This window comes from Nicotiana attenuata, chromosome 11 (genome assembly GCF_001879085.1).
Source record: "Nicotiana attenuata strain UT chromosome 11, NIATTr2, whole genome shotgun sequence".
NCBI classification, from domain to species: domain Eukaryota; kingdom Viridiplantae; phylum Streptophyta; class Magnoliopsida; order Solanales; family Solanaceae; genus Nicotiana; species Nicotiana attenuata.
Window position 1 is genome coordinate 34,409,897 of NC_031999.1, and position 18,097 is coordinate 34,427,993.

Consider the following 18,097-nt stretch of genomic DNA (forward strand, 5'->3'; position numbering starts at 1 on the left):
AACGTAATATTACTTCTATTTTCCCAAATAATATCTACTTTAAAGTCCTAAATATTAGGACTTCGTACATAATTCAAATAAGGAAAAATTTAATAATAAAAAATTTAATTAAATTTAAAGTCCTATATATTAGGATAATAACTAAATTATCATTTTATCTAATGTTAAGTTTATTTTTAAAGGATAAAAAAAGCTAAGGATATTTCACTAAGGCCTTCCTAAGAGATTAAAAATTGAAATATCCTATCAATAATTATATAAATATAAATTATATATTATATATATTAGTATAATGTTATAGTAGCGCTTGGTATTTTTGGTGCCTTAATTATTTAGGGGTTTAAGGCAAGGGTTCCGAGGAAGGAAGTCGAACTTGGGAAGGTGTGGATCCTCGATCCGAGTTTTGAATGGAGTTTCGATTTGGTGAGGTACCGCCGGCTCCAGGTACAAGCTCAGGACCGGCGATGATGCCTCCTGGTACAAGCGGTAGTAGCGGAGGACCGGCTCCGCCTCTGCCACCGCCTTCTTATACTGTTTTGCCGCCCTTGATGCCGCCGCCTCCAGGTACAAACTCAGGACCAGCAATGATGCCTCCTGGTACAAGCGGTAGTAGCGGAGGACCGGCTCCGCCTCTGCCACCGCCCTCTTATACTGTTTTGCCGACGGAGGCTCAGCTTGAAGAGAAAGCTAGGAAATGGATGCAGCTTAACTCTAAGCGGTATAGTGATAAACGCAAATTTGGATTTGTGGAGACGCAAAAGGAAGATATGCCTCCGGAGCATGTTCGCAAGATTATTAGGTAATTTTTTTTCCTTTTTGCTAGTTAAATTTGTGCATTTTAGGTGTACTTTATCTGAAAATACAGGCAATCTATTTCTTAGGTGTTGTGGTTTAGTTTATTAGGTAATTCTTTGCGTCGTGAGTAAGTGCATTAGTTGGTGTGAGTTAAATCAGAAAATAGTGCATATACACACACACATATATAGGAGGTGTTTAAATTAACAATGTGGTTTCTGGAGTTCTAATATTTGGGACTATCTTTGTTGTTTCAAATTGTGTTTAAATGAATTTAAACACTTGCACAATGGGAGCAACCAGCTTCTCGAGCACCTGGAAAGTAGAACCTGAAATCATTCAAGTAAATTAAAAAGATAGAATAAAGTAAAAAGCAACTTACCCGAGTGAATTCTGATAGGATAGTAGTCCAAGTGCCTTAATCCATACCTATATTAAGTTCAGATGTCAGTATAGAAGAACTGGGGTTTTCTACATTGTCTCAACATCACCTTTACTTTTATAAATCATGACTTTGGTGATGATGTTTGCTCAGCTTTATAAACAACAACAACAACAACAACCCAGTATGATCCCACAAGTGGGGTCTGAGGAGGGTAGAGCGTCCCCAAACCTTACCCATACCCTTGGGGTAGAGAGGTTGTTTCCGATAGACCTTCGGCACAAGAAGATAAAATAAGACAATAGATCAGTAACAACAACATACGCCAGAAAGATCGTACCAGCGAGCTAAGAATCAGAAAAATAAATGGAAAAAGCAACATCAATAATCAGTACAGTGGCAAGGTACTAGGAAACCGAAGCGGAAAAATAGTACGAACACAACTTGTACCTCTAGAATACTACTAGATGGCCGGTGCCCGTGCACAGCACGGGTGTAAGCTCAACATCGCTGTTTGTATTAATATAGATGGCATAAAACTACATAAAGGTTTATTGTGAAAATAATTTCACGTTTGTTTCATACTATTAAGCTGATCAAACATTTATATCGATAACATGCCAACACGACTTACTAAATACATCCAATAAGAATCCAAAAAATTATGACAGATGTATTTGCAACATAGTACAATGTTTATCATACTCTCATCGTTCAACTTGCTTCCACGAAAAAACCTGCTGACATTACTGCACCAAGAAAAAACATCCTTTTTGAAGGTCCTTCGAGGTTATAAGCCATCCTTTTGCAATATCTCCCTATGGAGACTGAAACATCATAACCTTGCTTTTGCTAAGCTCGTTTAAGTAAAAGAGCAAAAAGATACATATTAAAATCTAAACATTGAGAACAAATGAAAACACCTCATGTTGTTGGCTAAACAAAGAAAACATTATTCATTTATGGACATGCAACTTTCTGTTTGGACATGTATGCCAAAAAAATTTAATCCAAATAATAAATGCATATGCAATTTTTATCTAATAAGCATAATTTCCTGAATTTCAGCAAACAACAATATATATTTCAAATTGTTTTAGATAGTAACTTACTACTGCTACTCCTGATAAATATAAGTTAATGCTGAAAAAATATTAGTAGTATGTTTTAAAACCAAAAATATGGTGGACAACAGATAATTAGCTACTATAGTCCATGAAATGCATGATCATGTAAATTGGAGACTTGATATGCAATACTGGACTGGCAAACACATTTGGTTTTGCACTTGAGATATCTCAAGTGGTAAATGCATGATCATGTAAATTGGAGATTTGATATGCAATACTGGACTGGCCAACACATTTGGTTTTGCACTTGAGATATCTCAAGTGGACTATTAATAATGGGATTGTATTTGTTCCAGTGCCTACTGATAGTTTGGGCTTGAGTCTCAATCCTTACAGACAAATGATATCTGAACTTTGAATTCATCTGATACTTCTTGTTCCTAATTGGACTGTATTTTCAAACATATTTGAGTTATAACTCTTGCAATTTATAGGTTAAGCGACTGCACTACATTCAAAGAAGACTAATATAGGTTTTCTTGAAATTTTTTTTATGATCATGTGCTAAATATAATCAACTAAGTAGTAACTTCTTCTTAAGACAAATAATTCTTCATATTCTACACAACTCAGCTCATAAGACGTTTGAAAGAAGTTTAAACTTTTTCTGTAACATTACCTTTTATAATTTATATCTTGTTTTTATTTAACAATCAACAATCTGCTCCAATCAAATGTCATGGAAGATAAAATTACCTCAAAAGAATGTCCTCATATCTTTTCTTGTCCTTATACTTTTGAAGAATAGCTCTAGCAATCTGGGCAGAAACAGAAATGAGTTATGACCTACACTATACACAATTTTCAAGTCGCAACAAATTATGACAATATTTCTCTACCACCCCTTTACAACCTGGAAAAAATAATTTATTCATAAACTTAGCGAGAAACTCGTATGTCATCCAATCAGTTTCAAATTTCACAGGAAACTAAGAAAAATGTCAGAAGTTATCCTGTATCTGAATCTTAGATATGGAAGCAAAAAAACCATAACACAGAGAGGAAAATTATGGCATGTCAAATCAAAAGAAGTCACTCTGAATTATGTAGATATATTAGATGTAGAAAAACTTACCCAATTTACACAGTTTCCAATTGATATGAAGCTGTCAAACTGAGCCAAAACAAATAGAAGAGCTGCCATCTTTCATCCACAAGTTTTACAAGATTGAGAAAATAAATTGAAATGAGATGAAAGAGTTATAAAGAAGACGAAGAATTCAAATGGAAATTTTTTGATCTTTTCTTTACCTTCATTGGGGGTTGTAGGATCTCGAAAAATAAGAGGCTCTGATTTTCTAAAGATACTCATTATAAAAAAAGTACCAATTTCACTACCCATAATGCTTATTCTTTTCCTACTACATGCTCACTTGATTCACCAATGTCAACGGCTTCCCTATTTACCCAAAGAAGATAAAGTAAAAATCGAATAAAAATTGAAGAGTCAGTATAATATTTGCAAGCATTAACTCTGAGATAAGAAATTTGTTCTCTTCGGTCAAACCCATGAACTTATATCTCATATCTCGCAGGAATCTGTCCAGTTTTACGAAAGAACACTTCAATCTTCAGATAGCCAATCATTGCATCAAAATGCAACTTTGTTCTATAAACAATTATAGGACTTCCTGTAATCACTGAAAATAATAAAATGCATTAAACAGTCGTATTCAAGGGTAGTCGCAATTTGATACCTAAAATTACAACCTCAATGTTCGATTTACTCTACCGATCAATTCAAGCTTCAGTGATGACCATATTATTACCACCCGAAGGATAATATTGGTAGAGTTTATCTCTTAATTCTGCTCAACCTGAAAGTCTAAAAGCAAGCTTTCGGATTCCTTAAGTTGCAATTTCCTCCATATGTTATATTTAAGGATCCTATGAAGGTATTACCTTACATGGGAAAGCGTGTTTGCAGCTTCTGGTATAGCTTACATTCTTTCCAAGTTAGAGCACCAATGGTTGATTTACGAACGTCTAAGACAGGAATGCGCAATTTTACATCAATAATTATACTTTGAATGAAATATTATGAAAATTTTCCCCCAATTCACGGGAATGCACAAGTTTACATCGTTGAAGACAATCCTAATTTACTTGCTAATAGCATAAGAGAAACAAAAGAAATTCTTAGCAAATAGTTAAGTTGTTTCAGGCATATCACCGAACACCTTGGGTTCATTAGTCTTCATAATTTAAAATTTCAACACACTGCATATGACGTTTCGATTCACAAAATATTATTACGCAAAAGTCAGAAAAGACGTCAATGATCAGTAATCCAAAATAACACTATTAAATGCACCAGTCATCTATTTTGGGGATCAGATAGAATAAAAGACATGCATGCAAAAGATCTAGCAAGAAATTATGAGAAAGATTGGGAAAATCAAAATCTAGAAAAAAAAAGGGATAAAACCTTCAAAGAAATCCAAAAGTGATGAGCAGAAATCGGTGCAAGAGGAAACAAACAGGAGAAAACTTACCAGATGTAGCGAATGAAATAGAGGCTGCAAAATATAACCCGAAAAACCAAAAAAATTGAAACAAAATTGAACAGAAATGAAAGAGCAGGGGGGAAGACTCACCAAAAAGCAGACATAGGGGAGGAAGAAAAAACGACGGAGAGAGATAAAGACGTACCAAAGATCTGACCCACGTTGGTCTCTAATAAATGACACGTAACAATTTCGGAAAAGACAAAAGAGCCACATAGTTTATTAAAATGCCCACACTTCAAGTCATATTAACAGAAATGCCCTTCGTCGTACGAAGAACTTCTGCTTATTATATAGTTAAAAAACAAGACACTGACCGAGTACCCTTAAACCCAGAACGGAGTAGAAAAACGCTCAACTACCTACTAACCTTCAATCCTAATGCTCGCCCTCCACATCTTCCTATTAAGGGTCATGTACTCGGTGAGCTGGAATCACGCCATGTCCTGCCTGATCACCTTTCCTTAATACTTCTTAGGCCGCCCGCTACGTCTTCTCATACCTGTCAAGGCCAACCGCTCGCACCTCCTAATCGGGGCATCTAGGCATCTCCTCTGCACGTACCTGAACCATTTAACCCTCGCTTCCCGCATTTTGTCTTCTATGGGAGCCACACCCACCTTTGTCCGAATATCTTCATTCCTAATCTTATCCAACCTAGTGTGCCCGTACATCCATCTCAACATCCTCATTTCTACTGCTTTCATTTTCTGGTATCTTGACCGGCCAACACTCTGCCCTATATAACATGACTGGCCTAACCACCGCTCTATAGAACTTGCCTTTAAGTTCCGGGGGCACCTTCTTGTCACACAAAATGCTAGTTGCTAACCTTCATTTCATCCATCCTGCCCCTATACAGTGTGTGACATCCCCGTCAATCTCCCGTTCCCCTGGATAATCGGCCCAAGGTACTTAAAATTTCTTTCTTGGAGATGACTTGTGAATCAAGCCTCATGTCCCTGTCCGCTCCTCCCGTCGCGACCCTGAACTTGCACTCCAAGTACTCTGTCTTAGTTCTGTTCGACTTGAAACCCTTAGACTCAAGGGTATGTGTCCAAACCTCCAGCCTCTCGTCAACACCGCCTTGTGTCTCATTAATCAGAACTATATCATTAGCAAATAACATACACCATGGCACCTCCCCTTGGTATGGTGTGTTAATGCGTCCATCGCCAGGGCAAATATAAGAAAGGGCTAAGTGCAGATCCTTGGTGTAATCCCATCACCACCGGAAAATGCTTCGAGTCTCCTCCTACTATCCTAACCCAAGTCTTGGCTCCATCATACATGTCCTTAATCACACTAATGTATGCTACCAAAACACCTTTTACCTCCAAGCATCTCCAAAGAACCTCCCTTGGGACCTTGTCTTACGCTTTCTCTTGGTCAATAAACACCATGTGCAAATCCTTCTTTCTATCTTGTACTGTTCCACCAACCTCTTGATAAGATGGATAGCTTCCGTAGTTGAACAACCATGAATCCGAATTGGTTCTGGGATATAGACACAGACCTCCTCACCCTCATTTGCTCAGCTTTATGAAGTGTGATATTGTTGTGTTTTTCTCTCCTTTGCTTATCGAGCTCATACATCTTACAGGGACCATGGGGATATGTCATCAAAAAAATATCGTCATGATAAACGTGTGTATCTCGGAGCTCTTAAATTTGTCCCTCATGCTGTTTACAAACTTCTTGAGAACATGCCTATGCCGTGGGAGCAGGTACTTCCTACTGTCTTGCTGATTGTTTTATTTTGACAAATCGTGCCGTGTCTTGTTCTAGTAGTTGAATCCTCATTTTGTTCTGTAATGCTTTTGTTTTAACAGGTTCGAGATGTGAAAATCCTGTACCATATTACTGGTGCTATTACATTTGTTAATGAGATACCATGGGTTGTTGAACCTATATATCTGGCTCAGGTATGCTACTGGACCCCTGCTTTGGTTTCTTTCTTACTCCACTAAACGATATATTTTGGACTGATTCATAATCATGAAATCTGCAGTGGGGCACTATGTGGATCATGATGAGGAGGGAGAAGAGAGACCGGCGGCATTTCAAGAGAATGCGTTTTCCTCCTTTTGACGATGAGGAGCCTCCGTTAGATTATGCTGATAATCTTTTGGATGTTGATCCGTTAGAGCCTATCCAGTTGGAGTTGGATGAAGAAGAAGATTCAGCTGTTTATAACTGGTTTTATGACCATAAGCCACTTGTGAAAACAAAGCTTATTAACGGTCCTAGTTACCGCAGGTGGCATTTGTCCCTCCCTATAATGGCTACACTTCACCGGCTGGCTGGACAGCTGCTTTCAGATCTTACTGATCGCAATTACTTCTACTTATTTGATATGGAGTCCTTTTTCACTGCTAAAGCATTGAATATGTGCATACCTGGTAAGGGATATGCTCAATTGAGTCATTAGTTATATGTTTCCGTCTTCTAAGTTCTTAGCTATTTGGTGTGCCCATAAAATGCTAGTGGTCTGAACTGCTTCAGCTTGCCTAGCTGAAGATCAGTATCCTCCCATTAAATTTTAAGTTTTCTTTTTCTGCCTAGTATCTGTGTAATCTTATCGAGAAGGTATACCTGAGTGCTAGGTAGTTCAGGAACCAATTATGATATTGGTGAGTTCTCCCATCTGTTCAGTATTTGTTTGGGTATTTCCATGTTCGCCCTGCATATTTGGCTATCCTCTCCTAATTTAGGTAATGTGTGACATTCCAACAGGATCGCCTTCTAGCATCACTTTTTGTCCATTTTTTCCTGGCCTTGGGTGGCTGGATTAGGGAATAAATTTTCATGGTATGTGTTGAGGCGTAGTTATTTTTGTTGTATTGAATCTTCATGGTTGGTGGACTGTTTCCATTAAGTAGCTTCTTTTCTGCTGCAGGTGGGCCCAAGTTTGAACCTTTATATCGTGACATGGAGAAAGGAGATGAAGACTGGAATGAGTTTAATGATATCAACAAATTGATCATCAGGTCACCGCTGAGGACAGAGTACAGAATTGCCTTCCCTCACCTCTATAACAACAGACCAAGAAAGGTGAAGCTTGGTATATATCACACTCCGATGATCATGTACATAAAAACAGAGGATCCAGATCTACCTGCTTTCTATTATGATCCGCTTATACATCCCATAGTCACCAAGGACCGGCGAGAGAAGAAAGTTCATGAGGATGACGATGATGATGACTTTACCTTGCCTGAGTGTGTTGAGCCATTGCTGAATGAGACTCCAATCTATACTGATACTACTGCTGCTGGTATTTCCCTGTTGTTTGCCCCACGCCCATTTAACATGAGATCTGGTCGGACAAGACGTGCTGAAGATATACCCCTTGTGTCAGATTGGTTTAAGGAGCATTGGTATGGTTCCATCTTCACTTTTACTTTTGTTGTAGCAAGCTAATCTTTATATCGTGAATGTATCTAACTATCTATTTTGATTTCCTCCAGTCCTCCATCATATCCTGTCAAGGTGCGTGTCAGTTATCAGAAGTTATTGAAATGTTTTGTGTTGAATGAGCTGCATCACAGACCTCCCAAGGCCCAGAAGAAGAAGCATCTCTTCCGCTCACTTCAAGCCACAAAATTTTTCCAAACCACAGAACTTGATTGGGCTGAAGCTGGTCTCCAAGTTTGCAAGCAGGGATACAATATGCTGAATCTCTTGATCCATAGGAAAAACCTGAATTATCTTCACCTTGATTACAATTTTAATTTGAAGCCTGTTAAGACGCTAACTACAAAGGAACGTAAGAAATCCCGGTTTGGTAATGCTTTCCACCTTTGTCGTGAAATTCTGCGTTTGACAAAGTTAGTTGTTGATGCCAATGTTCAGTTCCGTCTGGGAAATGTTGATGCATTTCAGCTGGCAGATGGCTTGCAATACATTTTTTCACATGTGGGTCAGTTGACGGGTATGTACCGTTACAAGTACAGGCTTATGAGGCAGATTCGAATGTGTAAGGATTTGAAACATTTGATCTATTATAGATTCAATACTGGGCCAGTTGGAAAAGGTCCTGGTTGTGGTTTCTGGGCACCTATGTGGAGGGTGTGGTTATTCTTCCTTCGTGGTATAGTGCCACTTTTGGAACGATGGTTAGGAAATTTACTGGCGAGGCAATTTGAGGGTCGCCATTCAAAGGGGGTGGCCAAAACTGTCACAAAGCAACGTGTTGAAAGTCACTTTGACTTGGAGCTCCGTGCTGCAGTAATGCATGATGTCCTTGATGCTATGCCAGGTGATAATCTTCTATTATTGATTGTCCGTCTTTCTTCGGATGCTTTCGTTTCTTTACATTACTCGAACCAAATCTTTTTGCTAATATTGTGCCTCTTTACTTTAGAGGGTATCAAGCAAAATAAAGCGAGAACCATTTTGCAGCATCTAAGTGAAGCATGGCGTTGTTGGAAGGCAAATATTCCTTGGAAGGTACTATTCTTCTCCTTTTCCCCTCTTCTGTAACAATGAGTTTCGCTTAAGACTACACATCTATTTAATTAATTCTTTTGGCTATTTGTTTTATTAGGTCCCAGGTTTGCCTGTTCCTATTGAGAACATGATTCTCCGCTATGTCAAATCAAAAGCTGATTGGTGGACAAATGTTGCTCACTACAACCGTGAACGTATAAGAAGAGGAGCAACTGTTGACAAGACTGTGTGTCGTAAAAACCTTGGAAGATTGACTCGCCTTTGGCTGAAGGCTGAACAGGTGAGCTTACTGATATTATCTGTGGGTTTTCTTTTACTCAAAAAATTGCATTGGTGTTATAATATCTGCTTATTGTAGACAAGCTTGGTGGTAATTCATGTTGCTTTGTGGTTTCCTTCAATTAACAGGAGCGGCAACATAACTACTTGAAAGACGGCCCATATGTTACTCCAGAAGAAGCAGTAGCTATTTATACTACCACTGTGCATTGGTTGGAGTCGAGGAAGTTTTCTCCTATTCCATTCCCTCCATTGTCATACAAGCATGATACGAAGCTACTTATCCTTGCTCTTGAGAGACTGAAAGAATCTTACAGTGTGGCTGTGAGGTTAAACCAGCAGCAAAGAGAAGAGTTGGGCCTCATTGAGCAAGCTTATGATAATCCGCATGAGGCATTATCAAGGATAAAGCGTCACCTACTTACTCAGCGTGCCTTCAAAGAAGTAAGTGTTACTATTTGAAATACATTTTTGAGTGTTGAGGAGCTCAATGTACTGATTTGAGGGGAGCAACTATGATCTTGTTGCATTATCCTAGGTTTATAAAGTTTATATCCTATGGGGTTTTTATTTTTAAGACAAGTTATGCTGGGATTAGTTATGCTGTGACTAGTAATCCTGGTATTATTTCTTATTGACTGTTTGGTATCAATTTTACTGCTTTATCTTTGGATTACTATTCCACTATCGGGTAGATATAAGTTATCTCGGTACTATTCTTAATCCTGATTCCTGAGATTATTTTTATCCCAGGATTATTTTTGCTTATCCATCATACCAAACGACTCCTAAGTATTTACTTAATCCAAATAGCCTAAACGAGGTTGCTGAAAGGTCATACAAGAATCAGGGATATCAGATAGTTAGACCACTCTTGCTACTGCTGCCATACCATGGTCCAATTTTCCCATAATTTTGCACACTGAGAGTGAGAGATTTGGTATCATGTAAATTCTGCTGAAAAAACCTAGGTCTATGATATGTTGGAAAAATTCCTTGCTAGGATTAAATATAAATTGGAGTTACCCCTCTTGCTCTCTATATTTACACACACACACACACACACATGTATTAGTTATTTGAAATTTGGGTTAGAGAAACAAGATAAGACGTGTGCTCTGATCATTTCCTGGAAGTTGCTGAAGAGAGAGCTTCTAATTCAGTTTGGTAGTATCTGTAAGAATGTCTTTCTTTAAGCATGAACTGATGATTGCATTTCACAGGTTGGCATCGAGTTCATGGACTTGTACAGTTACCTGATTCCTGTTTATGAGATCGAACCACTTGAGAAGATTACTGATGCGTACCTGGACCAGTACCTATGGTATGAAGGTGATAAGCGCCATCTCTTCCCAAATTGGATTAAGCCTGCTGATTCAGAGCCACCACCACTATTAGTATATAAATGGTGTCAAGGCATAAACAATTTGCAAGGAGTATGGGATACCAGTGAAGGACAGTGTGTCGTGATGCTGCAGACAAAGTTTGAGAAATTCTTTGAAAAGATTGACCTGACCATGTTGAACAGGTATTTGTTGTTGAGAGCTGCTGGTATTTAGATTTTGTAACGGTTCTCTTTTCCTTTTTGGGTATTGTGTTGACCTACTTTCATGTTCTTGCAGGCTTCTGCGTTTGGTGCTGGACCACAATATTGCTGATTATGTTACTGCAAAAAACAATGTTGTGCTGTCTTACAAAGATATGAGCCACACAAACTCATACGGGCTGATACGTGGTCTTCAATTTGCTTCGTTTGTTGTACAGTACTATGGGCTTGTGTTGGATCTTTTGCTCCTAGGTTTAACTCGAGCTAGTGAAATTGCTGGTCCACCACAGATGCCTAATGAATTCATAACCTTTAGTGATACTAGAGTGGAAACGAGGCATCCTATCCGGTTGTACTCTCGCTACATTGACAAGGTGCATATATTATTTCGCTTCACTCATGAAGAGGCTCGCGACCTTATCCAAAGATATCTTACTGAGCATCCTGATCCCAACAATGAAAACATGGTTGGTTATAACAACAAGAAATGCTGGCCAAGGGACGCAAGAATGAGGCTCATGAAGCATGATGGTAATTGTCATTTAGGCTATTTTATGTTGTGCCTTAATTTTGAGTTTCTATAATTGGTGTTTTTTCCTGATTACAGGTAAATTTAATGAGAGTTGATTTATTTTCATTTTACTGTGAAACTTGTCTTTCTTTTTGGTTAAATTCAATTTCAGTTAATCTTGGGAGAAGTGTCTTCTGGGACATGAAGAATCGGCTGCCTAGAAGTATTACTACATTGGAGTGGGAAAACAGCTTTGTCTCTGTTTATAGCAAAGATAACCCAAACTTGCTCTTCAGCATGTACGTACATCTTTCTGTTTGTTGTTTGTTATAGCTTTTTTCGTGGTGATATCTATTTAGAGAATCCTGTTGATTACTTGAATGATATTCTCGGGGTTGGGTGGTGAGGACCGGATAATTCCATATTTTGAATACTACCCCAGAATCCTTTGTGGCTAATATCTTGGGATAGGAGTTAGAACTTATTTGTGCCTTACTCTTCCAAATTTTAGACCGGCTAAAAGTTCGCCGGAATATTCATTCGTGATGAGCTGTTAATGCACACTTTCTATTAAAGTTCGAAGTGCTGAGGATCTTATTTAATGAGCTAACCTCGACATACTTGTGTAGGTGTGGATTTGAAGTTCGGATACTGCCTAAGATAAGAATGACCCAAGAGGCATTCAGCAATACAAGAGATGGAGTCTGGAATCTACAAAATGAGCAGACTAAGGAACGCACAGCTGTTGCCTTCTTGCGTGTAGATGATGAGCACATGAAGGTGTTTGAGAATCGTGTTAGGCAGATCCTCATGTCCTCTGGTTCTACAACATTCACAAAGATTGTTAACAAATGGAACACTGCTCTTATTGGTAACATCTTGTCCCGAGTTTCTGCCTATTAATTGTTTCAAACATGAACTTTGGCTCTTGCTAGTGGATCCTTGTCACTAAGGTTTTTGGTTTACTCTTGTAGGCCTCATGACATATTTCCGTGAAGCAACAGTGCATACCCAAGAATTACTGGACCTGCTGGTCAAATGTGAAAACAAGATACAAACTCGTATAAAGATTGGTTTGAACTCAAAAATGCCCAGTAGGTAAGTTCTTGAATACGTGTGAGCGTATGGTGGAATTATTTTAATTCTCAGTAAATATATTTTCAACATCTCTTCTAATGATGAATATGCTTTAGGTTTCCTCCTGTTATTTTCTACACACCAAAGGAAATTGGAGGGCTGGGAATGTTGTCAATGGGTCACATATTGATCCCGCAGAGTGATCTTAGATATAGTCAGCAAACAGATGTTGGTGTGACACATTTCAGAAGTGGAATGAGCCACGAAGAGGACCAATTGATTCCAAATCTTTATCGATACATACAGGTGACTTTTGATGCTGGCTTTGACTTTTCTCTTGTCTATTTAAATTAGTTTTACTAATACTAACTTATTACTCCTTGACAGCCGTGGGAGAGTGAGTTCATTGACTCTCAGAGAGTTTGGGCCGAATATGCTTTGAAAAGGCAGGAAGCCCAGGCACAGAATAGGCGTTTGACTCTTGAAGATCTGGAAGTGAGTAACCTTCCTATATTGATAACTTTCTCTTTCATCCTTTGCGATTATTCTACATTGTCTGCTGTACTTCTTAAGTGGTTTGTAGGCCGAGGCGAGATACATCATTTGTGATATCTGGAGTTTCCTTTCATTGTGGCGCCGAAAAGAAAAATACAAAATACAGAAGCAAATCATAAGCTAGTTAGCTTTTTTTAGGTTTTTTTTTGGGTTGGGGTGTGTGTGTGTGTGTGCGTGCGTGTGTGATATGTGTTACTTGCAGCTTTCATGTTATTTTGGCGATTGATTGTTTGCTGGTTTCGTTAACTTTCCCCTCTTGTGATTCATTAGGATTCATGGGATCGTGGAATACCTCGAATCAATACATTGTTCCAGAAGGATCGCCACACCCTAGCATATGACAAAGGATGGAGAGTGAGAACAGACTTTAAACAGTACCAAGTTCTTAAGCAGAATCCATTCTGGTGGACACACCAGAGGCATGATGGAAAGCTATGGAACCTGAATAACTATCGTACTGATGTGATACAAGCTCTTGGAGGAGTTGAAGGAATTCTTGAGCACACATTATTCAAAGGAACATAGTATGCTCTCTTCCTCATTGCTCTTTGTGTTTCTTTTAATATTATTGGGGAGCCAAAATGTTTTACTCTCTGAACTGGATTGTGTGGTTTCAGTTTGCATAACCTTTTGGTGCAGGCTTTACTAACTTTAATTTCCTTGATATTTCAGTTTCCCTACTTGGGAGGGTCTTTTCTGGGAGAAAGCTTCAGGTTTTGAGGAATCTATGAAGTACAAGAAACTGACTAATGCTCAACGATCTGGGCTTAATCAAATTCCTAATCGTAGGTTTACTCTGTGGTGGTCGCCAACAATAAATAGGGCCAATGTCTATGTTGGTTTCCAAGTACAGCTGGACCTGACTGGGATATTTATGCATGGAAAGATTCCAACTCTGAAGATATCTCTGATACAGATCTTCCGTGCACATTTGTGGCAGAAGATCCATGAGAGTGTTGTCATGGATCTTTGCCAAGTTTTGGATCAAGAGTTGGATGCGTTGGAAATTGAGACTGTACAGAAGGAAACAATTCATCCAAGAAAGAGTTACAAAATGAATAGCTCGTGCGCTGACATCCTCCTTTTTGCTGCACATAGATGGCCAATGTCAAAACCTAGTCTTGTGGCCGAATCGAAGGATGTGTTTGACCAGAAGGCTAGTAACAAATACTGGATAGATGTGCAGCTTCGATGGGGTGACTATGATTCTCATGATATTGAGCGTTATACACGAGCAAAGTTCATGGATTACACAACGGACAACATGTCTATTTATCCATCTCCTACTGGTATGTCACATGTGCATATAGTGATCAACTGAATTTATTCCCTTTTTCAGAGAAGTTATAGTTATTTCTTTTTGCAGGTGTAATGATTGGACTTGACCTTGCTTACAACTTGCATTCCGCCTTTGGTAACTGGTTCCCTGGTTCAAAACCATTGCTTGCCCAAGCCATGAACAAGATTATGAAGGTACTTTTCCCCTTTCAATCATCCATTATTTTCATGAACTGGTTTGCGTGTAGTATATGTTGCAGCTGAAAGTTTCTTAACATCCTTATGTTCCATTATGCAGTCAAATCCTGCACTCTATGTTCTGAGGGAACGCATAAGGAAAGGGTTGCAATTGTATTCTTCAGAGCCCACAGAACCATACTTATCATCTCAGAATTATGGAGAGATTTTCAGCAATCAAATTATATGGTTTGTCGATGACACAAATGTGTACCGAGTGACCATCCACAAGACCTTTGAGGGAAATCTGACGACAAAGCCCATAAATGGTGCAATTTTCATTTTCAATCCTAGGACAGGACAACTGTTTTTGAAGGTAAATGCAGTTGTTCGATCGTAATTTTCTTGTTTACTCTTGGGCAAACTCCATTGTCCTCTAACTGATGTGTGTGCTGTGCTTTTCATTTACAGGTCATTCACACAAGTGTGTGGGCAGGGCAAAAGCGTCTTGGCCAGCTGGCCAAGTGGAAAACAGCCGAAGAAGTGGCTGCGCTTGTAAGGTCTTTGCCAGTTGAAGAACAACCTAAGCAAATTATTGTGACTAGGAAAGGAATGCTTGATCCTCTGGAGGTCCACTTGCTCGATTTTCCGAATATTGTTATCAAAGGAAGTGAGCTGCAGTTACCGTTCCAGGCCTGTTTGAAGATAGAAAAATTCGGTGATCTTATACTGAAGGCTACGGAGCCACAAATGGTTCTGTTCAACATATATGATGATTGGTTGAAGAGCATCTCGTCCTATACAGCATTCTCCAGGCTCATCCTCATCCTGCGTGCACTTCATGTGAACAATGAAAAGGCTAAGATGCTACTCAAGCCTGACAAGTCGGTCGTTACTGAGCCTCACCACATCTGGCCTTCACTTACAGATGACCAGTGGATGAAGGTATGTTTAGGAAAATGTACCTATGTCTCCTCGAATATTGCCAGACCGTGATATTGTGAAAGAAACTTTTGTTAGTGGCTTTATACTCATAAAGTTAATCTTCTCTTTGGCTTGTTCAGCGGCACACCTGTGAGATTGTGTTGATTTTAATTTGGTGGAATCCTTTCTGATTCTAAACTGTGCATGGTGCAGGTCGAAGTAGCGCTTAGAGATCTCATTCTCTCAGACTATGCAAAAAAGAACAATGTCAACACATCAGCATTGACACAGTCTGAGATCCGTGATATTATACTTGGAGCTGAGATTACTCCTCCATCCCAGCAGCGACAACAGATAGCTGAGATTGAGAAACAGGTAATAATCTTGGTCCTTCTGGTACATATCAATGTCACCCCTTTGTTTTTAGAGCTTCAGTTGCTAATGTGCATCATCTTTTCAGGCCAAGGAAGCAAGTCAACTGACAGCGGTTACCACAAAGACCACTAATGTCCACGGTGACGAGTTGATTGTTACTACCACAAGTCCCTATGAGCAAGCTGCCTTTGGCTCTAAAACAGATTGGCGTGTGAGAGCAATTTCTGCAACAAATCTCTATCTCCGTGTGAACCACATATATGTAAATTCAGAGGACATAAAGGTAAAACTGGCTTTGCAATATGTTGTTTTAACTAGACATACTATACCTTTAGCACCTTGTTAGTAGAATCACTGTTACAATGGAAAAAAATTCAGTGTTAATATTTTGGTTTTTAACTGTTTGTGCAGGAGACTGGATATACGTACATCATGCCAAAGAATATTCTGAAGAAATTCATTTGCATTGCTGATCTGCGGACACAAATTGCTGGTTACTTATATGGTGTAAGTCCACCAGATAATCCTCAGGTGAAGGAAATCCGGTGTATTGCAATGCCTCCACAGTGGGGGACACATCAGCAGGTGCATCTACCTTCCGGTCTTCCGGAGCATGATTTTCTCAATGACTTGGAGCCTTTGGGATGGATGCACACACAACCAAATGAACTTCCTCAGTTGTCTCCGCAGGTTAACTTCTATTCATCTTTGTTTTATTGTGCAGCTGTAATGAGTTATATTCCAGGGGTTAGGTGGGGTTTGTTTAGCCAATTGCTCTGTGCATAGCTCTTCTGATGTGCAAGTCTTCTGAATAACAGGATGTTACTTCACATGCTCGGATCCTGGAGAACAACAAACACTGGGATGGAGAGAAGTGTATTATATTGACATGCAGTTTCACACCAGGGTCTTGTTCGTTAACTGCATATAAGCTAACGCCAACAGGGTATGAATGGGGACGTGCTAACAAAGATACAGGAAGCAACCCTCATGGTTACCTGCCGACTCATTATGAGAAGGTCCAGATGCTGTTGAGTGACCGATTCCTTGGCTTTTACATGGTAAGTTTGCTAGTCTTGTGGATTATTCAGGTGGATTTTTGATTGCTGCTCCCGTCCCATGTTTCCTGCATCTCCCTGCTTCCTTCCATGCCACTTCCGTCTAGAACTGAATCTTAATGTAACTTCGTTGTGCAGATACCTGATAATGGTCCATGGAATTACAACTTCATGGGAGTGAAGCACACTGTTAGCATGAAGTACGGGGTGAAGTTAGGTACACCTCGGGAGTACTACAATGAGGATCACCGACCAACACATTTCCTGGAATTCAGCAATATGGAGGAAGGCGACACTGCTGAGGCAGATCGGGAAGATACATTTACATAATACATTGCCATTCAAATATATGGTGGTAAGATTACCCTCAGGTCTGGGAAGTCTAATCAAGTGGTGACTTTGTTGTGGTATGTCTCAGCTATAGTCCATAGTGTTGTGGCTGATGATATTAGATGGAACCTACAAGTTGTAAATATATGAGATGAATTTGTAGCTTGATGCCACTGTATACTTTTTATCGAAGGGCGGATGTTGTGGCTCGGCTTTGTGGTTTAGCATTTAGCTCGCACCTTTTAGATGCGGCAAAACAAACAGATGTTTGTACACTAAGAGAAAGGAAATCGTGTTTTTGGTGTTTTGATTTTTCCCTTAATCCTGTTGCCTTATTCTACGCCGAGAGCAATGCAACTGAACAGTGTAAGGTTTAGAATGTTAATGAATTAAACGCTAGTAATGTCTTTATTCATATTAAAGGTTTGAGATGTTGCATCGTTGCATGTGTTTTCGGACATGTATAACTCCTGAAAAAGGTGATATTTGTCATTTGCTCGTCTCATTTGAACTTCCCTATGTATCGTTTACAGCAATCTTTACTAAATGTGACTCGAGCTTCCTTTGTTTCCTTCAACTTCCAGAAGCCGACTTATATGGGAGCGTAAGGCGTAATGGATTTGATTATTTGGCAGCACAAATTCTGGCAATTTTCAAAAAAATTGTTGCATGTTGTCAAACTGAAGTACGTTACTTTTAAGTACGTTGACGTTAAGCTACA

General features: G+C 39.2%; 1 protein-coding gene across 3 annotated transcripts; it reads left to right on the forward strand.

Moving 5' to 3' along the window:
- On the forward strand, positions 322-17,820 carry LOC109234340 (pre-mRNA-processing-splicing factor 8A). Of its 3 annotated transcripts, XM_019400292.1 has the most exons (26): positions 323-799; positions 6,418-6,541; positions 6,647-6,739; positions 6,826-7,216; positions 7,714-8,194; positions 8,285-9,075; positions 9,181-9,266; positions 9,364-9,546; positions 9,675-9,989; positions 10,769-11,073; positions 11,168-11,622; positions 11,775-11,901; positions 12,232-12,473; positions 12,577-12,700; positions 12,796-12,985; positions 13,067-13,174; positions 13,505-13,758; positions 13,907-14,523; positions 14,601-14,707; positions 14,811-15,065; positions 15,161-15,634; positions 15,827-15,988; positions 16,074-16,271; positions 16,400-16,678; positions 16,807-17,049; positions 17,185-17,820. In XM_019400292.1, the coding sequence occupies exons 1-26, from the start codon at positions 408-410 to the stop codon at positions 17,374-17,376; spliced, it is 7,188 nt and encodes a 2,395-aa protein (XP_019255837.1). In that variant the 5' UTR covers positions 323-407; the 3' UTR covers positions 17,377-17,820. The 3 variants fall into 3 exon arrangements, with proteins under 3 accessions (XP_019255835.1, XP_019255837.1, XP_019255838.1); XM_019400290.1 differs by having other exon boundaries at positions 322-799; positions 8,285-9,266; XM_019400293.1 differs by lacking the exons at positions 323-799; positions 6,418-6,541; positions 6,647-6,739; positions 6,826-7,216 and adding an exon at positions 7,551-7,625.

Excerpts from the sequence above, each read along its gene's own strand:
- LOC109234340 (XM_019400290.1), top strand. The coding sequence starts at position 408 with ATGGAGTTTCGATTTGGTGAGGTACCGCCGGCTCCAGGTACAAGCTCA. Across the intron at positions 13,759-13,906 it reads ACATTATTCAAAGGAACATA|TTTCCCTACTTGGGAGGGTC; the intron begins GTATGCTCTCTT and ends TTGATATTTCAG. Across the intron at positions 15,635-15,826 it reads CAGATGACCAGTGGATGAAG|GTCGAAGTAGCGCTTAGAGA; the intron begins GTATGTTTAGGA and ends TGCATGGTGCAG.